Raw genomic sequence first — 26,181 nt, 5'->3', positions numbered from 1 at the left:
ATTCAGTATTGTTGTAATTGTCATTATCACAAATACATTTTAAAAATCTGCTTTTTTGGTCCTCCAATAATCGGTATCGGCGTTGAAAAATCATAATCGGTCGACCTCTAGTGTCATCCTAGTGCTTAATGAACATCGTCTCTGGGTCTGAACTCCTACAGTCGTTAGTGTTCAGGGTGAATAACACACGCGAGATGGCAGAGCCTTGTGGTGATCCTGTGGAGATGAGCTGCAGTGACCATTGAATCTGACCAGCAGGAGTCTATTTGTCAAGGAGAGAACCCAGAGAAGCAGATGTGGCTTGACATTCATGTTCTGCTGCTTTTGACCCATTGAGTCTGGACTGTAGAGAAATCCACACATACCATTGTGATGTACACTACCAGTCAAAAGTTTGGACACACTTACTCATTCCAGGGTTTTTCTTTATTTTTTACTTTCTACATTGTAGAATAACAGTGAAGACATCAAAACTATGAAATAACACATATGGAATCATGTTTTAACAAAAAAAGTGTTAAACATAGCAAAATAGATTTTAGATTTGAGATTCTTCAAAGTAGCCACCCTTTGCCTTGATGACAGCTTTGCATACTCTTGGCATTCTCTCAACCAGCTTCACCTGGTATGCTTTTCCAACAGTCTTGAAGGAGTTCCCACATATGCTGAGCACTTGATGGCTGCTTTTCCTTTACCCTGGGGTCCAACTCATCCGAAACCATCTCAATTAGCTTGAGGTCGGGTGATTGTGGAGGCCAGGTCATCTGATAAAGCACTCCATCACACTCCTTCATGGTCAAATTGCCCTTACACAGCCTGGAGGTGTGTTGGGTCATTGTCCTGTTGAAAAACAAATGATAGTCCCACTAAGCGCAAACCAGATGGGATGGCGTATCACTGCAGAATGCTGTGGTAGCCATGCTGGTTAAGTATGCCTTGAATTCGAAATAAAATCATTGACAGTGTCACCAGCAAAGCACCCCCACACCATCTCCTCCATGCTTCACGGTGGAAACCACACATGCAGAGATCATCCATTCACCAACTCTGCGTCTCACAAACGAATGCATTCCAGGTGACTACCTCATGAAGCTGGTTGAGAGAATGCCAAGAGTGTGAAAAGCTGTCATCAAGGCAAAGGGTGGCTACTTTGACAAATCTCAAGTATAACATATATTTAGAGTTGTTTAACACTTTTTTGGTTACTACATGAATCCATATGTGTTATTTCATAGTTTTGATGTCTTCAATATTATTGTACAATGTAGAAAATAGGAAAAATAAAGAAAAACCCTGGAATGAGTAGGTGTGTCCTAACTTTTGACTGGTACTGTATGTCTTTGGCTTCTCCAGGTGGGTGTTGGCAGAGTGCAGTAAAGACAGAACTGCATAATCAACACCCCTGTCCTGCTTTAGGTAAACTGGAGTCGGTCTGTATAAGAGCATACCAGCTTATGTAGCTGGGGGACAATCAGTCTTTCAAAACTCTTCATCACTAAATGCTAAAGCTACAGGGTGGTGGTAGTCAATGTATCAGGATGGGTTGCTCTTTTTAGGTATTGGGCATATGGTGTTTTGCCAGAGCGTTTAAAAATCTCACAGAAAACACTTCACAGTTGGTTATGGCAAACCTTTAATTGACAATCACTAATGTTGTCTGGCCCAGGTGATTTTTTTGTTTGTTTTTGTTTTGATTTGTCGTTTGTCGCAGCTTCCACATCTTTTGGTTGCACCACAACATTTGTTACCGTTTGTGACATGTTAGGTCAGAGATCAGCTCCTCCCTTTCATTTGCAAAGTCTTGTTGGTCAAATGTACAAAAAAAACGGATTGCTACGTTCTACTGAATGATTTTAACTTTCTGTCTCAGGAGACTGCTACGAGCGTTGTATTATGCCATGCTCTTAGACCGCCCATGGCAGCTCTCAGTAAAGTATACAGGCGTCATTGAAGAGGTAGTGGCACTTTAACAGAAACCTGTCCCAGCAATTGATTTAAGCCGTCACTTTCAATACTAGTATCACTATAGTTACTAGATTCTATACAATAGGATACTTCATTGGCGTTTTTGAGCCCATTTGAGTTACATTTCAGATAGAATGGACACTCACAGACACTGACAAATGGAAGGCCCCAAACCTTTGTTAGAGGTTGGAAAAATCTACCATTGCTTTTCCCCTTACAATTTTCTAATGGACTCTGCACAACTCCCGTCCCCAAGTGCTATTCTCAACACACTTTTGTTATTGTCGGTTTTTCTGTCTGTCTATCTGGAAAGCAATCTGTTAATGTCCATAACAGCCTCTAGATATGTGATCTCACAGACTTCGAGAGAATGAAGAATGGCCCTTTTGTGTTATTCTCATTCAGTTCTGTAGTCGTTTTAAATGTTTTGTTCAGCCATTTGGCTGAATGTTATCCCCTCCATTTGGTTTCATTCTAGTGGCTAGCGGTGCTTCTGTAGTGTCTGTGATTTCTGTGTACTCCTTCAATTAGGTGTTAACAATAAAGGGCTTTTTAAGATGTGTGGTTGAGCTAAGGCTTCAAATGTGTTTTTTTTTGCCTGAAAACAGTGGGGAGCCTATGGCCCACACTAGTTTAGCAGCGGTAGCTGGAAGCGTGAATGCCAGCGCGCAACGGTTCACTGTAGTTCAGGCTTTACTGCCGCGGGAAGAGATGGAGCCCAGATGTGTAATTACAGTAGCGCTGCTGCTTTAAATCCACACTACAGAATATCTGCCCTGGTACTATGACAGAGATGGGGATAGAAATGGAGGGGGAAGGGAGGGGAAAAAGGGTGGGGAGAGGGAGGTAGAGATAAATAGAGAGAGAAGGGGAAAGAGGGAGAGAGGGAGAGTGTTAATGTGTGTCTGCGTGTCTGCTATTGATGAAGGATGGACACCTTTCTCACTTTCACCTCTTTCCCTCGCCTTCCGTTCTTCTCCCTCCTCTCTCTCCGCTCGTTGACCTTGTAAAGGGATGAGCTCACCAAGGCAGCTCTGCTGACGTCATCCCCAACCTGCGATCGCTAGACACCACAACCCCCTGAGGCCTTCAGCTTCAATAATCACATCGCTCTCCTTTAGAATCAACCACTCACACACAGTCCTTCACTCCAACTGCAGGGAAGATAAGGGAGGCGTTCTTCCGCAGCTAGCACATAACGTTCTGAGAACCATATGTTTCTTCGAGCTTGGCGAGAGCGTAGTGTTCCTATGGCTATTTTGCATTCAACCTTCCCACAATTATCTGGGAAATGGTGCACAATTCTTGCTTTGGAAAATTCTCAGCACATTTTAAGATTTTTATTTTCTTCTTGTTATTTCATTACCTTAACAGAAGGTTTCCTAAAAGTTCAAACATGGTTACATTTAATTCTAGGGATCCTTTCCTACTGGTTTGACGTCAGGAATGTTCTCAAAGTTCAGAGAACATAAAAAAAAAGTGTTATTCTGTGGGAATTTCAGTACTTCAGTGAAACATTTCCTCTTGGTTCTATTTAAAGTCATGTTATCAAATTACTCCAAGAATGTTGAGAGAACTTTCCACAAAAACCACAAGAAATCTTAAGTAACATTCAGAGAATGTTCTAAGAATGTTATTTAAAAACATGCATTCCATTCCCAGCATCAACAAAACTCTCTCTATCCTCTATTTTGTTGTGTGTTCAGGTGTTGGCTGCGCCCACTAAATGGCCACACACCGAAAAAATGAGGGGTTCAACAAGAGTTCTTCTAAGATCCTCAAAGTTCTTCGAAGAACCTTAGGGTTCTTGGCACTGAAAATGGACCCCAAAAGGTTCTTCCAAGAACCCCATAGAAGGTGGAGTTCATTGAGGAACCTCCTTGGTTGGAGGGGATTCTTGCAGGAACCTAACTGTCCAACTGAAACATTTTGGTTTGAAAGAACAGCGGGTGCAGGCACTTAATTGAAAAAATGTCAAGATCTCCTCAATTTAAGGTAAGGTTTGTCCCTTGTATGATCTCTATTCATATTGTTGTATGATGATACCATCTATATTTTCATATTTGTGACAATCTTTCTAAAACAGAAAATGGACACAATTCAATGGATATCAATCGACAACAAGGTAAGAATATGCACTGTAGGCTATAAGAATATGGTGAAGGCAAGCTCTATTGCGTGCAGATGACTAAACTGCTCACTTTTGTGTCTGTGGGTATACAGACGGGGAGGCACACAAAGGTATGTCACTTGGTATTGGTATGTTATGCAGGTCACAGATCACAAGGAATGTGAATGAAAACCAATACACTTTTTTCTTTTTCATTTCACAATCTCCACAAAAATCAAGGTATGAATTCTGCGTGTGCATGTTTTGTTAATCATCTGTATAATTACTATTTTTGGGATTCACAGACTTCACCCTCCCTACACCACTGCAAAATCATCCTGGATATGGAGAACATAAACACATTAACATCAACACGCCAGAGGATATAACCATTGGACTTGGGGCTCTGCTGGGAGTTTACCTCATTTTGATTTGATTTCTTCTGGTTTTGCCACTAAAATCATAATAACCAGAACTAAAATAGTGACTTATTATTATGATATTATTGTTCTTCAAAAGGTTCTTTGAGGATCCATTAAAATAGGTTCTGTGAAGAACTTTTAGGGGTTCCTCCACAGTTTCAGTTTGAAGAACCCCTAAAGGATACTCCAGGAACTTTTTTATTTTTAGAGTGCACCTGATCTTAATGAGTGCTTGTTTAATTTGAAATGGGGTCTGTTTGAATAGACAAACATTTCGAGCTGTGTCTGCATAAAAAAAAAACATGGCACGCTAGCTGTGGACTAGTTCCATGGATAGAGAACAAAAGATTATTGGTTTGAATCGCACTGATGCTGTGTCACAATAAAAAAATATTTGCCTAAGGAATTTAATTTACATGTGTCCTATCTGTGCTTGTAGTTAAAAAAAGTTTCCCCCCCCATTTTTTTTTATTTATTATTGAAACATTCAAAAACCTCCAAATAACCTAATAATTTACTTTCTCGGAGCGTTAACTAAACCTCCCTGGAAAACTTTCTGGGAACCATAGTAAAACGTTCTCCGAACTTTCCTGCAACCAAATAAATGATTGTTCCCAGAACAGGTGAAATGTTAACTTTTGTTCTCACAACTTTTAGTTATTTAATTTCCTGCTCTTTCTTTCTTCGTTCCATCTTCTTCCTTTCTCTCCGTCATTCACTCCATCTCTGTCTGGCCTGTTTTCTTCTCCACACTAGGGCCATGTGTTGTGGAGATCAAGGCCTGTTAGCAAAATTGAGGAGTGATCCAGAAGTTTCCCAGTCTGGTGTGTGTCTCTCATTTACACACACACACACACACACACACACATGGGTGCACACATACACACACGCACTGAGTCCCCTTTTTCTGGTGGCAACCAGAGCATTGACCTCAGAGTTCCACATTGCTGAATGCAACAGTTGTTATTTTAGGGGTTTAGGGGCTCTGAAGTCCCTCTGTCTGCCATTTAGCTGATCTTAGATCTGTACAATTGCAGTGGGTCATACTCCAAGCTCTCACTAGTCTCGTTAAAAGTTAGGGCACAGGGTGGTCATCACCTGCTTGTCTGACTATGTTCATGGGTTGCACCTCCGTTCTACAGATGCCACAGCCATATTGGTGCCCAAAAGTCCAGTGATGCCCAGTCATTCTGAACGGGGGCTAATGACCGTTTCGTCAAATATTACACTATAGTCGCTTGGAAATACGATGACGTAGGCAAATATTTAGTAGGAATCAACTTTGCCAGCATTAGCATGTCATCACATTTACTTTAGACAAATGGCAATGTTTTCATTAGCTAGCAAAGTTCGTAAAAAATATCAAGCAATGCTAACGTTAGCTAGCAAAAATCTGATGGTCTCCCCTCAATCTTGTTTAGCTAACATTTATACTGCATCTAAAGTCAATCTGGCGACATCACAATGATGACACAAGGTTTTCCTACTAATTATTTTCCTCCTTTTAGAAAAGTTGTTGTATTTCCAAGCCACTGTCAAGCACTTTTAATGAAATCTTCATCAGCGCCCATTGACAATGCACCGAGTAGAACGCTCGGTCGGGCGTCAGTCCTAAAATGATTGTTCAAAACAGGTTGCACGTTTTGTCACAATACTATGAATAGTGTTGTGTGCCATCTCGCGTTGTCATCCCATTTCGTGTGTCTGTGTGTGTTTTTCTATCTGCCTGTATCTGCCTGACTTCTCAAGCCATCTGCAGACATTCAGTTTAGGTGGACCTGCAGCAGCCACTGGAGCTCCTACGCCTTGGTAGCGCGATATGATATTAATTAAAGCTGTGGAGTGGGCCTCAAGCTACAGAGAGAGAGAGGTGAAAGAGGATGAGGAAAGGGGAGCGGTTGATGAGTGTGTTTGTGTCAAAGTCACGCTGTGCTGTGACGTAAAAAACCTTTGGTCTAATTCTCAGGTGCTGCATGAGTTAAAACAAATACACTTTATTTGGATAGTCCACGTTATAGATGCAGTAACACATGAATGACAAGTGCATTTCTGTTGACTTGCATGACTTGATGTCAAGCTTATTTTCCAAAGACTGTCCAATTTAATACAACAGAATTCAACTATTGGGATTTATTTAACCAAAAATTGACGTTTTTGGTAACTGGCTCCTCTTCAGTACATGCCAACACACTTTTACATTTACATTTAAGTCATTTAGCAGACGCTCTTATCCAGAGCGACTTACAAATTGGTGCATTCACCTTATGATATCCAGTGGAACAACCACTTTACAATAGTGCATCTAACTCTTTTAAGGGGGGGGGGGGTTAGAAGAATTACTTTATCCTATCCTAGGTATTGCTTAAAGAGGTGGGGTTTCAGGTGTCTCCGGAAGGTGGTGATTGACTCCGCTGACCTGGCGTCGTGAGGGAGTTTGTTCCACCATTGGGGTGCCAGAGCAGCGAACAGTTTTGACTGGGCTGAGCGGGAACTGTACTTCCTCAGAGGTAGGGAGGCGAGCAGGCCAGAGGTGGATGAACGCAGTGCCCTTGTTTGGGTGTAGGGCCTGATCAGAGCCTGAAGGTACGGAGGTGCCGTTCCCCTCACAGCTCCGTAGGCAAGCACCATGGTCTTGTAGCGGATGCGAGCTTCAACTGGAAGCCAGTGGAGAGAGCGGAGGAGCGGGGTGACGTGAGAGAACTTGGGAAAGTTGAACACCAGACGGGCTGCGGCGTTCTGGATGAGTTGTAGGGGTTTAATGGCACAGGCAGGGAGCCCAGCCAACAGCGAGTTGCAGTAATCCAGACGGGAGATGACAAGTGCCTGTATTAGGACCTGCGCTGCTTCCTGCGTGAGGCAGGGTCGTACTCTGCGAATGTTGTAGAGCATGAACCTACAGGAACGGGTCACCGCCTTGATGTTAGTTGAGAACGACAGGGTGTTGTCCAGGATCACGCCAAGGTTCTTAGCACTCTGGGAGGAGGACACAATGGAGTTGTCAACCGTGATGGCGAGATCATGGAACGGGCAGTCCTTCCCCGGGAGGAAGAGCAGCTCCATCTTGCCGAGGTTCAGCTTGAGGTGGTGATCCGTCATCCACACTGATATGTCTGCCAGACATGCAGAGATGCGATTCACCACCTGGTTATCAGAGGGGGGAAAGGAGAAGATTAATTGTGTGTCGTCTGCATAGCAATGATAGGAGAGACCATGTAAGGATATGACAGAGCCAAGTGACTTGGTGTATAGCGAGAATAGGAGAGGGCCTAGAACAGAGCCCTGGGGGACACCAGTGGTGAGAGCACGTGGTGCGGAGACAGATTCTCGCCACGCCACCTGGTAGGAGCGACCTGTCAGGTAGGACGCAATCCAAGCGTGGGCCGCGCCGGAGATGCCCAGCTCGGAGAGGGTGGAGAGTATTTATATTTATTTATATAATATAAATTTATATAGTATTTATATAATATTTTCACCTCACTCTCTCCATCGTCTATCAATCAATTTCCCTCATTTTCCCCATCAACTCCTTTCCTGTATTGTCCGTGCAGACTTTACATCTCTCTTGCTAGTTAGTATTCTCGACTTCCAACACCTCCTCTTTTTCTCATTTGCACAGATGGGGTGTGAAATTCCCAGCGCACTAACTTAGCATCTCTCTCTCTCTCAATTTAAGGGCTTTATTGGCATGGGAAACATGTTGACATTGCCAAGGCAAGTGAAATAGATCATAAATAATAAACATTACGCTCACAAAAGTTCCAAAATAATGAAGACGTTTCAAATGTCATATGTCTGTCTACAGTGTTGTGATGTGCAAAAAGGGAAAATAAATATAGGTTGTATTTACAATGGTGTTTGTTCTTTACTGGTTTCCCTTGTGGCTACAGGTTCACACATCTTGCTGCTGTGATTTCACCCAATAGATATGGGAGTTTATCAAAATTGGATTTGTTTTCCAATTCTTTGTGGGTCTGTGTAATCTGAGGGCAATATGTGTCTCTAATATGCTCATTCTCTCTCATTCTTACTTAGTAGAAATGCCTCATTTACACACACACCCTTACTTCACTACTAAAGCCTGTCACCATACAGATGTAGGATCTTAATTTGAGCCAGTTTATTACAGCAGGAAAAAAATCTCTGCAGCAACAGGAAATGTGAAGCTTTTTTTAACCTGAAATACACTACGTTTAAAATGTCCTGCATTGCAGGAGTTATCCTGCAACAGGGTGATCAAATGAAGATCCTACACCTGTAATGGTGATCCTTGAGTACTCTGCTATCCAGATCTAAGCCAGACTTTCCATTATTTGCACATCAAATAGCACTAAGGGCGCCATTCTCTGTTTGCCTTTTTACAGTTGGACTACCATAGCTTAGTGTTTTTTTTTCACTAGTAGCCAGGTTGTTCCAATATATTTCAATCACTTTTTGACCTTACCCCTTTTGATTTGAACAAAACCTTCCTTACATTTTTACCCATGGTAGAAGTGGTCAGCAAGTAGTTTTTTGGACCTGAATGCCATAACATTCAGGAGATAGAGGTGCCCAAAGTTTACCAATTTTACATACCCCACCATACCATGAGATATACATGTGTTCATCTATAGAAAATAAACGGTTGAGTTTGATATCAATCAAAGTGAATAAAATCAAATGGAACAACCCAGCTGCTAGCCACACAGCTTTTGTTAGCTTCTTAGTGCTTCTTGTAGCTCTTGCTTCAAACTCAAAGTGCAAAATGAGTTCTAATGGCCCTTCAGAAAGACTTAACTTCGAAGACTGATCTAGGGGTGGTGATTCTCAGAGAACAACGTGGAGAAGAGGCTAGCCTAGGGCCATGTACACTGAGTGTACAAAGCATTACATTAAGGTTAAATAAAATGCAATTATGAACACCTGCTCTTTCCATGACAAAGACTGACCAGGTGAAAGCTATGATCCCTTATTGATATCACTTGTTAAATCCACGTCAATTAGTGTAGATGAAGGGGAGGAGACAGGGTAAAGGAGGATTTTTTTTAAAGGTGCTCCTAATGTTAGTATACTCAGTATACAGGTAACTGCAAAAATACAGGAAACACTTGAGTAAATGAGGGATACAACGTATATTGAAAGCAGGTGCTTCCACGCAGGTGTGGTTCCTGAGTTAATTAAGCAATTAACATGCTTAGGGTCATGTATAAAAATGCTGGGCAGGGCATCATTTTGGTTCTCATGACTATGCCCCCATCCACAGAGCATGAGTGGTTACTGAATGGTTTGATGAGCATGACGACGATGTAAACCACATGCCATGGCCGTCTCATTCACATACCTCAACCCAATTGAACGCTTATGGGAGATTCTGGAGCGGCGCCTGAGCATTTTCTACCGCAGTCAACAAAACACCAATTGCTGGAATTTCTCGAGAAAGAATGGCGTCGCGTCCCTCAAATAGCTGCAGACACTTGTAGAATCTACCGCAAGGTGCATTGAAGCTGTTTTGGCTCATGGTGGCCCAACACTGACACTTTATTTTTGTTTCCTTTATCTTGGCAGTTTCCTGTATATCCCTATGGTTCACTCACACACACACCAATATAGACTAGGTCCTGTTCAGTTATTTCCCAGAAGCGTCTTTGTGCCTGGGAACCACAGAATGTTAGTATTTGTCCAGGAGTAGGAGAGGAAAAAGCGAGAGAGAAAATGAAAGGATGAGATGAGAGGGCACCGCGGGCTCTATGGATAATACTGGCCAGTCTGCTCTTCCTCTCCAGATTACAGTCAGGTTTAATTTAACACTGTGGACCTGAGGCTTCCCAGGTAATTCTGCCATTTAGGTTTCCCCGAGATGGGAAAGAGTTTCTCTAACCCTACTGTAGCTTCTTGGATGGATTTTAATGGCTGGAGGTGAAAGAAAAACACCTGTTTAGGTGAGGTGCTGGCTAGTGGAGTAGAACACACAAAAAAAGATAAGGAGAGCTACTTTAGGAGCTCAGATGCAATTCTTTTATAACCAACGTTTCGACAGCCAAGCTGTCTTCATCAGGGTATAATGTCGGCAGTTAGAAGACTCGTTGGGCGATAGGTCAGATACACCGGGCACGCACATGTTGATTTTGTCCGTCCACACCAGACGCGATTCAGACACGCAGGTTGAAATATCAAAAAGAACTCTGAACCAACTATATTAATTTGGGGAACAGGTCAAAACTCATGAAACATTCATGGACATTTAGCTAGCTAGCTTGCTGTTGCTAGCTAATTTGTCCTGGGATATAAACATTGGGTTGTTATTTTACCTGAAATGTACAATGTCCTTTTTTTCTGGATCTTTATAGATTTTAGAACATTTTTGAGTCAAAACATTGTGTGTTCTCTACACCAACAAATAATCCACAGATTAAAGGGGTGTCAAGCATAAAAAATAGAACCAAGTTCAAGTTTAGCGCCTGGCTACGCATACACTTGTTGACGCGCTAGCGGTTTACATGAAATGATTGAATAACATGTATGTGCACATTTATTTTGCAACTCTTGCGCATGCAATGTGAGCGGTGTGGTCAGCATGTGAGCCCAACTTCTTTGGAAGTCTTGGGCAACATCTGAATAGTCTAAAGTGGCTTCCTCTTCTTGTCTTCAGTCCTTCTTGAGCAATGATAGTGTACAGGCTTCAAGATTTTCCATGAATTCGTTTTTAGCTAATAACGTCACTTGGCCACACTTACCTTAAGTGCATGACCAACTTCTAGGACTAGGAAAAGTCATGATTGACTAAACGTAAACCACACCAACCCAATAGTCTTATGTATGATGATGTTAACTGTGGTTATTGCAGGAAATGAGCTCTGGTTTATAAGGATATGATTTCTGATAAATGCGGAGATTAGGCTGTGGCTGCAGTAATGGGATGGCACCCAACTGGCACCACTGGTCTGGCACAGCTGGCACCAGTCTACCCAGACACACTCGGAGACTAGGTTCTGGATAATTACTGCTCTCTTGTGGAGTGTGTGTGTGTGTGTGTGTGTGTGTGTGGTGGGATGGGGCAAGCGCATACACAGACACACTCAGACACTTTATCTCTCGCAAACACAAACACACTCTTGCATATGTACCGCACCCACATAGGCACTCATATACACAAACATGTGACACTCATGACATTACTCATACACTCACCTCCTCAAATTGCACATTCACTTTTCAGCTTCAACTTCCCTGTTATGCAAAACAAAACTATTAGTCAGTACAAACACATTTCCACACACCAACATGTCATTTGACAATGCACCTCAATTGTGCTGAATCCTGTTTGCTGGAAAGCACCTACTGTAGGCTTATCGCTCGTGTGTCAGTGACTATATGTTCATGGTCAAAGCCATTGATCACGTGACAACATTCCTATGTGAAGTTGAAGAGCACATTGAAGCCAAATGAAGTCTGTTTAAGATGGTAAATGTTAAGACATAGTCTGTTAAGACTTAAAATGCGCAGTTTGAGCTACACCAGGAAGTGACGTTGCAGGCTAGCTTAGTGCTGCCCCCTCTCACTGACCGACTCAAGTTGACGACCGACCGGGGTACTGCAGGCTGCCATTTTAGAACAATTGAGTTTATTAGAAGCAATTATTGGTACCGTGATTGTCTTCCAAAATGTATTTTATTTAGTCGACGATTGACCACAAAGAGCGTCATTTTCCCATTCACTATAATGGTGTATCCTGTTTTCTGCTTACAATGCCTGCTTTACCGCTTTCGTCCTTAAACATCCGTGGCTTCAAAGAGAGGGGGCAGTCATTCTCCCCTGGTGTTTTTACATCCCGCCTGCCCTATAGTAACCCCTCCTGCTCTCTGTCTCCCAGGCATGGCCAGTTGACTCGGATAACTCCATTTCCTATCCTCTCATCTCCTCTCCTTTATTGCAAATTGCACTTTTGCTCCAAACAAATTCATTTTTCACCGTAAAGTGGTAGTGGTGGTGGATGGTTATCTATTCTGGTCTTGGTCGGCCTCTGATACAGCAGATCTATGTTACTTTATTTCTTTTTCTTTCCTGTTACCTCTAACCTTCACTATTTCTCTCCCACTCTCATTCACACACACACACACACACACACACACACACACACACACACACACACACACACACACACACACACACACACACACACACACACACACACACACACACACACACACACACACACACACACTCTCCCCCTCTGTCCCATCTCTCTCGCGTTTTGCTCTCTCTCTCTGTCTCTCACACAAACACCGCCCCTGACCCTGTTTCAAGGAGACCCCCTAGCAGCTGAACAAATGGAGAGAGGCAGAGGGACTGAGACTGAGGGAGCACCATATGCCGTAGGCCTCGTTAAGGGATACTTGATAGGGGACACTCTTTGGGGACACTCGTTAGGGACAGCCAGTTACCCAGGTCAATCTGTGACCGTGTGAGGAAGCAAAGCCATGGGGATGGAAATGTGGACATGGTGGGCGTGTTTGTTGGGGGGGGGGGTGCTCATTCCTTCTCTTATCAGTGTGCTTTATCAGTCTGCCCTAGGATAATTTCATTCCCCACTTCCTACCTTCCTTGACTCCACCCCTACGCACCGTCCCCCCTCCCCTCTATACCTCTCTATCTCCCTCCAGGGAAAGGTATTGATCCCTCCATCCAGGATGCCTGTGCAGAAATGTGATGCAAGGATAACAGGCCTAATGGCATTATTCAGGAGCCACCATGGCCCCTTTTTCTCACCACAAACACACACACACACACACACACACACACACACACACACACACACACACACACACACACACACACACACACACACACACACACACACACACACACACACACACACTGAGACTTGTAGGCTCTGTGTTGGCTTTGTCAATGTGAATGTAACTTCGGGGTGTCAATTAGCATTTGGCTGTACGGTCACAGTGTGTTTTTTTTTTTAGGAGGTCTTTGTTTACTTGTTTGTATGTTTTTGCCAGATGTGTGCTTGTGTCCATGTGAGTGAGTGAGAGAGAGTGCAGGTGCGGACAATTTAGCTGGACAGGCTGCAGACTCTGTAAGAGTGGTGTATAATAGCATTAGTGTCCCATTACAGTTCTAGTCTGTTCTGAATGTGTGCTGTATCATGTTCTATCAAACACACACACACACACACACAGTATTCTCTTACGCCTGGAAGTATAACCGCACCACAGACGTCTGCAGTACAATCGCATAGTCTATTTGGAGTAGGGGGAGAGAGTTTGTGTGTGTGTGTTTGTGCGTGTGCTTGCATCCGTCCATGTGTGTGTTTGTGTGTGGCACTTGGTGCTCTATTCTCTATGTCTAAATGGATGGGACACACACACACAATTCTCTTTTTGGATGGATCTTAACCATGTCATGTGGAAACTTGAGGCATGTGCAACAGGACACCAGATTCCAATGGCAACCAAACGCTTACCCTTCCTCCCACCCTTGCCTTGTCATTGGCCTTGACGAGACTCTTTCATAGTCCAAGCCCCCTCTTTGCACCATACATTTATACCTTGACTTTCACAAGGGTGAAAAGTCATGCACACACACACTCTCTCTCTCTCTCTCTCTCCACACCCATATTCACATTCTCTCTCACTCTTACACACACACACACACACACACACACACACACACACACACACACACACACACACACACACACACACACACACACACACACATCCTCGAAGCTCAGAGGAGTAGACTTCACAAGACTCTTCCTCTCAAGTGAGGATGAGGAAGGCTTTGATCAGAGTAGCTTGGTGTACCATGATCCGACAGCGCTCCGACACTCCCTTTATTCATATTCGCTCTCCCACAAGTGGACTGCAGTCACACACATTCACACCCAGGCACATTCACAGGCATTTCCAATCCGCTTCCTTATGGGAAGAATGTTCCAGGGGACAAAGGATTACTGTGACAGTGTGTGACGTGGTGTGCAGTATTCAGGCAGCAGATTTTGGTGTGTGTGTGTGTGTGTGTGTGTGTGTGTGTGTGTGTGTGTGTGTGTGTGTGTGTGTGTGTGTGTGTGTGTGTGTTAAATGGCTGTTCTTTTAGTCGATGGCTGTTCTTTTAGTCGATGGCTGTTCTTTTAGTCGATGGCTGTTCTTTTAGTCAGTGACTGAGCCGGGATTAGGTATGGCTGTGTTTGGTCGGTTCTTCTATCCTTGTGGGGACCTAAAATCTCAAGTCCCCACACGGATAGTTAGACAAGGAAAAATTCTCCTTAGTGGGGACATTTCCCACTTACCCATTAAGTTTAGGGGTTAGGTTTAGGGTTAGAATTATGGTAATGGATAAGGGAAAATATGATGTTTTAATGGAAATCAATGTTAGTTCCCCATGATGAAAAAATAACAAAGTGTGTGTGTGTGTGTGTGTGTGTGTGTGTGTGTGTGTGTGTGTGTGCGCGCTTGTGAGTGTGTGTGTGCTTGTGAGTGTGTGCGCTTGTGAGTGTGTGTGTGCTTGTGAGTGAAAGTGCAAAGTTGAGTGGGTTTGGGTGCTTTAGTATTGTATGGGTTCGGTTAAGTGTTATTCTGAGTTGAACATGTTGGGGTAGGTCTATGCCTTTGCCGAGTGGCTTACATGACATCAGTCTTTGTTGATATGTGTGTTTTACGGACCATTAATCTAGGATTAGGATGTAATTAGAGTATCAGGCTGAGTACATAGCGACTTAGTTTGTCGCTTTGTCGGTGTAAGTGTGTCAATAGCAAAGCTTTCAGATGATTAAGGTCTTTCAACTTTGCTATGACTATTCGCCCATGTCTTTTTGAAATCATCAGTTATAGGTCTGTGTGTAAAAGCAACTGCTGTCTTTCCTTTTAAAATGTGTACAACAGGAACAGGAGAGACCGATTTTAGAGTACTACGACGATCTCACCTCATCTCACCGCACGCACATCATCGCTACCAGGCTCATGTTACTGTTCGACATACACATTCCATGTCCTGAAATGTGACTCTCTCTCACTACCTTGGCATGATGTGTCAGTCCAAACGTTTATACATGTGGCCTCTGGTACTCCTAGTTTCAAGTAGTTTATGGTTGGTTTGGTTTTCAGTTTTTTTTCCTCTAATTTTAGCAAACTGCTGAGTTTTGATGGACAATCCTCGTATGAATTCAGAGGATTTTACTGCTCGGATCCAATGGGAAAAGAGGCGGGACAAATGTCTCAAGTCTTCATAAATGTCTTTTGGTATTCAGTGAATATTGCATATATTGACCTGATCTGTTGAATAGAGAGAGAAAACATGCCCTAAGCTTGACACTCCCCTATGTAGTCGTGTGTATGCACTATGCTGTAGATTGTATGTACACATTTGACCTGATGTGGATGCTGACATCGGTTGCTTAGTGATTATATAATTTGGATGATTGATTGTCTATGGTGAAGAAAGTATGCATATTAGCTGATAGGGTCCTATCGTGGACGGCTTTTGGCGAGGTCTTTACATTCTAGTCAATGCATGCACAGGCGTACACACACACACACACACACACACACACACACACACACACACACACACACACACACACACACACACACACACACACACACACACACACAGCTAGTTCAAACTGTTCTCAACTGAAATATCACATTTACATAAGTATTCAGACCCTTTACTCAGTACTTTGTCGATGCACCTTTTGCAGCGTTTACAGCCTTGAGTCTTCTTGGGTATGACGCCTCAAGCTTGGCACACCTATATTTAGGGAGTTTCTCCCATTCTTCTCTGCAGATCCTCTCAAGCTCTGTCAGATTGGATGGGGAGTGCCGCTTCACAGCTATTTGATGAATGATGGAGGCCACTGTGTTCTTGAGACCTTGAGACATTTTTGGCATCCTTTCCCAGATCATTGCCTCGACACAATCCTGTCTCGGAGCTCTATAGACAATTCCTTCGACCTCATGGCTTGGTTTTTGCTCTGACATGCACTTTCAACTGTGGGACCACAGGTGTGTGCCTTTCCAAATCACGTCCAATCAATTGAATTTATCAAAGTTGTAGAAACATCTCAAGGATGATCAATGGAAACAGGATGCACTTGAGCTCAATTTCAAGTCTCATAGCAAAGGGTCTGAATACTTATGTAAAAAGGGTGTTTCTGTATTTAATTTTTCATAAATTAGCAAAAAATCCTAAAAACCTGTTTTTGCTTTGTCATTTTGTGGTATTGTGTGTAGATTGATGAGGAAAAACATTTATTTAATACATTTTAGAATAAGGCTGTAACGTAACAAAATGTCCAGGGGTCTTAATACTTCCCGAATGCACTGTATATATGCTCTGACCCCTCACGCCCCACAGTTTGGGAACCACTGCTTTAAGGCGCCAGACCTGAAAACCATCATATATGGGAAAGTAATCATCTCTGCTTGAATGACGCACAATCACAAGCTTATATATGCATAGACACATGCATGCACACACATACACAATCACATAATATGTGTAACATAATGCATACACACACCTACCAAATAACACGCATAATGCATTTACACACATTCTCGCTCTTTCGCTCTCCCTCACACAGACACACACACAAGCAAACAAAACAAGTCTTGATGAGGTTGGCCCTTTACATAATGCAATATTCCATAGCCATGTATTATGCATTATGCGATTTTGTTTTGTTTTGCAGCAATGCAGCATGCAGCCGCCCATCTAGATGGGCTCTGTAATCAGTTAATACACAACCGTCCAGTGATTTAGATAATTAAGCTAACGGAGATAAGCAATTCTGCAGAATGATAATTAAAACTCCACATTAGGAAGGGGAAAGTGTGTGTGTCGGTGGGGTGGGGGGGGGGGGTGATTTTGTGTGTGTGTGTTTAGTCTGGGAAGTGCTGTAGCATTTTTGATCAGCCAAGCGGACGTGACCGGGGAACTATTGTGTCTCGCTAATGAGTGTCGGAAAAATAAACATACCATAGACGCAGGCACAAGTGTGTGTGTGAGTGTGTGTGTTTGCTTCCTCTGTCTATCCATCTGTCTGTATCTGCATCTACACAACAGACACACAACCCAAAATCAGTAAGAATTAGGACAAGAAATGAAAACTTACTCTGTCACACACACACACACCTTCCTTTAGGATCCCTCATAGTTGAGTACGATTCCCTGCCAGGTATCACGGGTCCAGGGTGTGGGTCTGGCTCACACACACACACACACACACACACACACACACACACACACACACACACACACACACACACACACGCACGTACTCACTCTTCTTCACCATAACAAATTTGGGCAAGACCTTCTTCTTTGAGTGACCACGCATGCTGTTTCTTTGGTGGTGTGCCACACTTGAGAAGAGGGGGAAAAGGAGACCACTGATGGAGAGGGGGAAAGGAAACCTATTCCCCTCAGGAGACTGAAAAAAAAGGTTCTACAGCTGCACCATCGAGAGCATCCTAACTGGTTGCATCACTGCCTGGTATGGCAACTGCTCGGCCTCCAACCGCAAGGCACTACAGAGGGTAGTGTGAACGGCCCAGTACATCACTGTGGCCAAGCTTCCTGCCAACCAGGACCTCTATACCAGGCGGTGTCAGATGAAGGCCCTAAAAACTTTCAAAGACCACCCTAGTCATGGGCTGTTCTCTCTGCTTCCGCACGGCAAGTGGTACCGGAGCGCCGTGTCTAGGTCCAAGAGGCACACACACACACACACACACTAGGTCCAAGAGGCTTCTGAACAGCTTCTAACACCAAACCATAAGAATCCTGAACATCTAGTCAAATGGCTACCCAGACTATTTGCATTGCACCCCCCCCCCCCCCCCCCCCCCACTCCACTGCCACTCTCTGTTGTCCTCCATGCATAGTCACTTTAATTAACTCTACCTACATGTACATACTACCTCAACTAACCGGTGCCCCCGCACATTGACTCTGTACCGGCACCCCCCTGTATGTATTGTTCTTTTTTTACTGCTGCTCTTTAAGTACTTGTTACTTTTATCTCTTATTCTTATCTGTATTTTTTGAAACTGCACTGTCCCCCAGCAGCAACAGTCCTTAATGCTAGCAATGCTTTAGAGAGGCTAAACTCGGCTGTTGAGCCCGTGTTTCATCATATCCGGGGCCGCAGCGAGAAGTGAAAAGTTCCCTAGCTTCATGCTGTAAGACACTATCATTCTTCTACACTTTCATCTCATACCTCTACTTTTATCCCTGCTTTCTTCCCTGTCCACAACTTTGTAGACTGCTGGTGTTGTAAAAAACAAACGTACAAAAAAAACTGAGGCATTAATTTGCATTAATTAATTTCTGTCTAGTTGCATGCTGACACACACACACACACACACACAAGTTGTAAGTAAGGAAAGATAAGAGCTAGCATAGGTGTTCACAGATTCACGAATACACATGACCGCGCACAGACACACATACACACTAAACGTACTGTGCGTGCAGCCACCAACCACTAACTCAACAGACACACTTACATTATATGCACAAACACCAGCACTCTTTCTCTCTCACTCACTCTCTGAATACCCAGCATCGATCCTGCATGTGCCATCTGCTTTTCTGGAGGTGTGGATGTCTGTCTGTCTGTCTTAGTGTGAAGGTGTGACACCATTCCTGAAAGGCTGCGGATCCGGGGTAACCACCCACATCCCGGTTACCCCCCCCCGTTCCTTTTTCACCAGAGCTGAAGATCCAAATCACGTTTGGCGCATATGTTTCTCTACTTCTACTTTACGCACGCCTTTTTGCAGTCCTCCCGTCACATCGCTCACTGTCAGTCGGGAAGTTTTACAGTGAAACGTCCATGCAGCATCTGCATGCCAACCATTTGATCTCAATCAGTTTCAGGGGGGTATGCAAGATCTTCTTGAGTTATGTAGCCTATAGTGTATTGAAATAATTTGAATGCGTTTTAGAGCAGATGGTGTTAACAATCTATAGTATACCTGTGTTTTGTTTCAATCAAAGCACATGTAGTTTTGGACTGCATCAACAGTGGATTAATGAAACAAATGTCAAAAGATAGTTTTTGAGTGAAATTTTCCTTTTAAGGTCTCAAAATAGCCTAGAACAATCTAATTCAACTCTGGGCTTTGAAGTCAGTTCCACTGCTTTTTTTCCCTGGTTCCGGGTCTGATTTAGACCTGGGACACCAGGTGTGTGCAATGAATTATCAGGTAGAACAAAAAAAACAGCAGGCTCCAAACCTCGTAAGAGTTGAGGTCCTGTCCTAGAACATACCGTATCAATGGTAAATGAATTAGCACACAACACAGGATGTTTAAGGAAATGCATTTGACCGTTTTATTAAACAAACTGTTGTAAAACAACTGTTGCAAGAACGTGAGGAACAGTTTTAATACAAATGTTTTGCTCATGTTGTTAACCTCGCAAACATGAACTTATCATAAAACCGGGAGATGTAGCCGTCACACTGGCCAGACAGTACAGTTTTTCTCCAGTGGATTTTTATTCCTTCTGCTGAAAATATTACACCTTTAAAAGGCTCCAGTGCTTCAGTCTTCTAACCGCCGACTATTTTCACACTTTGCTTTGTTTGTCGCCACTTTTACTGGGTCTTTAAGGGTAGTAATCCTTAAAACATAATGGGATAGGACAGCGGAATTCTGAATTCAGATATTTGTTTCCTTTCCTCTTAAGCAGTCTATCAACTGCTGTAGGGGGTCACTGCAATCCACACTTTGGTTTTGGTAGAAAAGCCACTGCCAACAAACGCCTTTTTTCAATCAAAAACGTTACTTTACTCAGCATACAGTGTCTGAAGTTACACCTCACACTATTATAACAGTGTGACTGTTTTGTATTAACATGTTCAATATATTTCCTTAAAAATCCTCTGTCTTATGTGCTTATCGTTTAACCATTGATATGTTCTCCACCATTTTGAGACCTTAAGGAGCATCGGGTACTGCTGGAATAACTACAACCTTATGAGTCTATATTACATACTTTAAAAGTTGTTTAGAAATGTGCCTGAAACTACCTTACCTAACATTTACAAATTTGGGAGTAATGATTCATAAATGTAATTTTTAAAAATTTAACCAGGCAAGTCAATTTGTTAAGAACAAATTCTTATTTTCAATGACGGCCTAGGAACAGTGGGTTAACTGCCTGTTCAAGGGCAGAACGACAGATTGTACCTTGTCAGCTCGGGGATTTGTACTTTCGGTTACCTTTCGGTTACTAGTCCAACGCTCTAACCACTAGGCTACCCTGCCGCCCCATAAATGATGAATAAACTATTTACTAATCCAGTGGTTCCCTAGGACCCCTGGGGGTTCTCGAGGGAAGTCATGTGCCAAAGGCCTTCTGGTAAAATGCACATGAGGGGGTACTTCAGCGGTACTCCAGGCAGAGCAAAACTCAGCTGGTGGTACAGTAAGCGAAAAAGGTTGGAAATACTAATCCATTGTAAATGTTTTATTACAAGGTGTTATTGTAAAGTGCTTCCCTTGTTGGGTTTCTGTTAAGCTTTATTCCAGATGCTCTCAGTAGATATTGCATTGTCCTTGTGCCTTTTCACCTTTCTACCTTTTCAGTTATGCAATATTAAAAGTGCCTGCTGTCAGATGTATCCGTCTCTAGGTTGGGTTGCTGTAAGGCTAACGTTTTGTGTATCAGGGCTAGGTGCTATCAGGGATTACACCGGGATTTGGGTTCACATAGCATTAGTGAAACACGAGTCCTATGTTGTTTCCTGGGATTTAGCTGTTTTCCGAACTCGCTCCCACCTGCTTCAATGTGACACGATGTTCAGAACTGTGTGTGTGCGCCCTTATGCAAGTATGTACATGCGTGTCCCGTGTGTGTGTGTGTGTGTGTGTGTGTGTGTCCATTCCAAGGTGTGTATATGCATGTAATTTTTTCCCCCTCGGTAGAGCTTAGAGAGCTCTGTAATGAAAAACTCTGTACAAATTAAATTTATTATTATGTTCCGCACTGTGTATCCATGCGCTGGCATGTGCTTATGTGCATAGCCTACAATGTGTGTGAATGCATGTATGTATGTGTGCGAGTCGGTCTGCAGTGTGTGTGTGTGTGTGTGAGTCCGAATAAATATAATCCTGTGAAAAACAAATCCAGGGACAGTGTTTTTCTCTTTTACTGGAGACCAGTGGGAAGAAGGAAGAAGGAAAATAAAGAAAGGAGGAATGGAGGCAGGGAGGAATATCAGTCAGCTTAGAGAGGGGTCAGTGACCTGGAAATACCTGCACTCTGTCCCAAATGGGCGGCAGATAGCCTAGCGGTTAGAGTGTTGGGCCAGTGACTGGTTCGAATCCCTAAGCCAAATAGGGGGGGAAATCTGTACATGTTCCCTTGAGCAAGGCACTGGTCAAATATAGTGCACCATGTAGGTGACAGGGGGCTGTTTGGGACTCAGCTCTGGCCCGTCCCTAGCAGATTTATAACACGCATAGAAATGACTCTGTTGTTCCCAGAATAGCCCTACAACATACATGTACGTCCATAGTAGTTGGCAAAACGGCACAAACAGATCTGGGACCAGGCTACTGTCGATTTCGTCCAACAATCGATGGGTTAAGTGAGGTGATTCGTCCACTAGGATCGATGCATATCAGTCCAGAGCATAGTGCCTATTGATCAAGCTGTTAAGAGGGGTAATGACTTGAAAAGTGCTCCACGCAGACCACGGTAAATCACTCCTTTTAAATGCTGCATAAAGTCACCAAGGACGGAGTACCTATGTGCTGTATCTGTTTTGTCTGTGTACCTCATAAAGACCATGTCAAGATGCTGTAGGGTGACATTTATGTTTATGGTGTGTAGTTGATGTGTTTCTGTTAAATTACTTTGTCAACCTGTGTCCCCCTGTAACGGTCCGCTCTTTCTTCCCTCTTGCTCTCATGTCTTCCTCTCTCTCTCTCCCTCTCGCCATCATTCCCTCTCCCCCTCTCCAATAAAAATTTTAACGTACTTTATTGGCATGAAACGAGCAATGAATGTATTGCCCTTCAAGCAGTTAAAATCATGTAATACTATATAAATTAGCAAATCACAGAAGATAACTGTTAACTTTCACAAACCTCTCGACTCTCTCTCTCTGTAGGTGATGTGGTGGACATTTACCAGCGGGAGTTTCTGGGCCTGAGGGAGCGTCTGCACTCTGCCGAGCAGGAAAACCTGAAGCGCTCCAAGGAGCTCAACCTGGTGCTGGACGAGATCAAGAGGGCCATCGCCGAGAAGCAGGCCCTCAGGGACATCAACCGCACCTGGGCCAGCCTCTCCGGTTAGACCAACTAGTTAGAACCAGTCCGAACTAGTCAGAACCAATTACAACCAGTCAGAATGAATCAGTCAATAAGGTTGCTAGATTTTACAACAATCAGTTACGATTTAAGTAACTGTAAAGCCATGTCTACAGTGCCTTCAGAAAGTATTCATACACCTTGACTTATTCCACATTTTGTTGTGTTACAGCCTGAATTCAAAATGGATTCATTTGTTGTTTTTTCTCACCCATCTACACACAATACCCCATAATGACAAAGTGAAAACATGTTTTCAGAAATTTCTGCTAATGTATTGAACATGAAATACAGAAATATACAATTTACATAAGTCTTTACATCCTTGAGTCAATACTTTGTAGAAGCAGCTTTCGTGGTGATTACAGCTGTGAGTCTTTTTGGTACGTCTGTTCCTTGGACATGGTATAGTTTCTACTCTGACATGCACTGTCAACTGTGGGACCTTGTATAGACAGGTGTGTTTCTTTCTAAATCATGTCCAAACAACTGAATTTGCCACAGGTGGACTCCAAAAGTTGTATTGACATCTCAAGGATGATCAAAGGAAATTGGATGCACCGGAGCACAATTTGGAGTGTCGTAGCGAATGGGGTGTGAATACTTATGTAAATGAGATTTCTGTATTTCTTTTTCAATACATGTTAAAACATGTTTCCACTTTGTCATTATGGTCTGGAGATGGCTGGTGAACAAAATAATATTTAATCCATTTTGAATTCAGGCTGTAACACAACAAAATGTGTCAAGGGGTATAAATACTTTCTGAAGGTACTGTATAAGAACACCATACACTGTTTTTAAACTATTGCATCATTTTACAACTCTCTGTAAGGGTGGATGGTCCAGAATATGTGGGTGTCACTATTTGGGTGAACCTCACAACAGTATCTAACCATTCAGAAAGATTGGTTGCACTCTAAATGAACCTCTCTGTAATCATTAAGCAATGTACTGTGGGTAGTAATGATATAACTAATACATGAGAATGGAGGGCAAATTGGCTATATATATACAGTTGAAGTCGGAAGTTTACATACACTTAGGTTGGAGTCATTAAAACTCATTTGTCAACCACTCCACAAATTTCTTCTTTACAAACTATAGTTTTGGCAAATCAGTTAGGACATCTACTTTTTTCCAACAATTGTTTACAGGCAGCTTAATTCACTTATCATTGAATGTATCACAATTCCAGTGGGTCAGAAGTTTACATACACTAAGTTGACTGTGCCTTTAAACAGCTTGGAAAATTCCAGAAAATTATGTCATGGCTTTAGAAGATTCGGATAGGCTTAATGGCATAATTTGAGTCAATTGGAGGTGTACCTGTGGATGTATTTCAAGGCCTACCTTCAAACTCAGTGCCTCTTTGCTTGACATCATGGGAAAAACAAAACAAATCAGGCAAAAATTGTAGACCTCCACAAGTCTTGTTCATCCTTGGGAGCAATTTCCAAACACCTGAAGGTACCACGTTCATCTGTACAAACAATAGTACACAAGTACAAACACCATGAGACCACGCAACCGGCATACCGCTCAGGAAGGAGATGCGTTCTGTCTCCTAGAGATGAATGTACTTTGGTGCGAAAAGTGCAAATCAATCCCAGAACAACAGCAAAGGACTTTGTGAAGATGCTGGAGGAAACGGGTACAAAAGTATCTATATCCACAGTAAAACGAGTCCTATATCGACATAACCTGAAAGGCCGCTCCTCAAGGAAGAAGCCACTACTCCAAAACCGCCATAAAAAAGCCAGACTACGGTTTGCAACTGCACTTGGGGACAAAGATCGTCATTTTTGGAGAAATATCCTCTGGTCTGATGAAACAAAAATATAACTGTTTGGCCATAATGACCATCGTTATGTTTGAAAGAAAAAACCTTGTAGTATTCGGCGATTTTCAACAGCTGTTCTTTAGTACCTAATTCTAACAACTCCTCTGATGGAAAGCGAATGAACTCCTCTACAAAAGACGCCATAGTTACAAAAAAAAATTCTCACTCTTCCCCTCTGCTGAGCACACCAGATCACAACTCAAGAAATGACAATCACCCTGAGTACCACCGAAGAGAGATGAGATACGGAGCTTCCCCAAACCTACATTAACTCAACCCTAGTCTTCATGCGGATTTGCGGTGGGTATTTACGCACTGTAGCCCGCTGGCAAGGAAATAAACCCCCCAGCACGCTGGCAGATTCCACCAAGCCACGGATGTGCCCCCGAGACAACTGCTCAGTCCACAGACACCACACAAAAATAACAAACATTAACCATGCCCAACATATTCCAAAAATGAAACACGTCGCTAAACCTATCAGGGGTAAAAGGCTATAGCTCCGGGTAGTAAATAGTACTACCCTATCCAAATCTCCCACTGAGGTACACAGCCGATTACTCACCTCAGACCGATGTCCCAACAGAAAGTAGAACAAGAGTTTCCAGGCTGGGCAGGGCCTGGAAACTAACCAATGTACTCTCTCCAACGCAGCACACCAACCAACCAATTAAGGCAACCAATACTGGGCCTAACAACTCAAACCAAATATTTAAACCAAACACGTACCTCCACGTTCTCCCAAACAAATACGTTCAATAGATCCCGGATGAGCCCCCACTTGTCACGAACCGGCTCAGAGCCCGTAACAAAAAGGGAGACCACGTGGAGATAAGGAGTAACCAAAATATATTTATTTAACTAACGAAACTAGGTATAATATACAATGGGGTGTGTAATCAGTAATCAGTAGTGTAATTGAATGTTTTGCATGCATGAATGTGATAGTGCAGGGTGTTGAAAGATGCTAAAACAAACAAACAAAAACACCATGAAACATAACCGAATCTAACAAGGTGTTTACAAGGAGAGAGTCTCCCGGTTGAATGGGGAAGTGGTGATTTTATTCTGGGAGAGTGGGCCCAGGTGTTTTCCATGTAGCTGACGACCCTCCCAACTCCGCCCACCGGCATCCTAATAGAGCAAAGAGAGAGAGAAAACGGTAGACAGAGTGGGAGGGTCGTCACACTTGCAAGCCGAAGAACACCATCCCAAACGTGAAGCACGGGGGTGGCAGCATCATGTTGTGAGGGTGCTTTACTGCAGGAGGGACTGGTGCACTTCACAAAATAGATGGCATTATGAGGGAAGAAAGTATGTGGATATATTGAAGCAACATCTCAAGACGTCAGTCAGGAAGTTAAAGCTTGGTCACAAGTGGGCCTTCCAAATGGACAGTGACCCCAAGCATTCTTCCAAAGTTGTGGCAAAATGGCTTAAGGACAACAAAGTCAAGGTATTGGAGTGGCCATCACAAAGCCCTGTCCTCAATCCTATAGAAAATTTGTGTGCAGAACTGAAAAG

At 43.1% G+C, this 26,181-nt stretch overlaps 1 protein-coding gene across 1 annotated transcript in view; it reads left to right on the top strand.

Annotated features, from left to right (window-relative positions):
- LOC129827948 (alpha-1,3-mannosyl-glycoprotein 4-beta-N-acetylglucosaminyltransferase B-like) overlaps window positions 1–26,181 on the top strand; it is a 229,780-nt gene that overhangs the window by 81,884 nt on the left and 121,715 nt on the right. The window contains exon 2 of the mRNA XM_055889251.1: window positions 22,616–22,795. Within this exon, the coding sequence (XP_055745226.1) occupies window positions 22,616–22,795 (180 nt within the window). The remainder of the gene's footprint in view (window positions 1–22,615; window positions 22,796–26,181) is intronic.

The sequence above is a fragment of the Salvelinus fontinalis genome, chromosome 29, assembly GCF_029448725.1.
Source record: "Salvelinus fontinalis isolate EN_2023a chromosome 29, ASM2944872v1, whole genome shotgun sequence".
NCBI lineage: Eukaryota > Metazoa > Chordata > Actinopteri > Salmoniformes > Salmonidae > Salvelinus > Salvelinus fontinalis.
The sequence above is the reverse complement of the archived record's forward strand: the minus strand, read 5'-3'. Positions and strand labels throughout refer to the sequence as shown.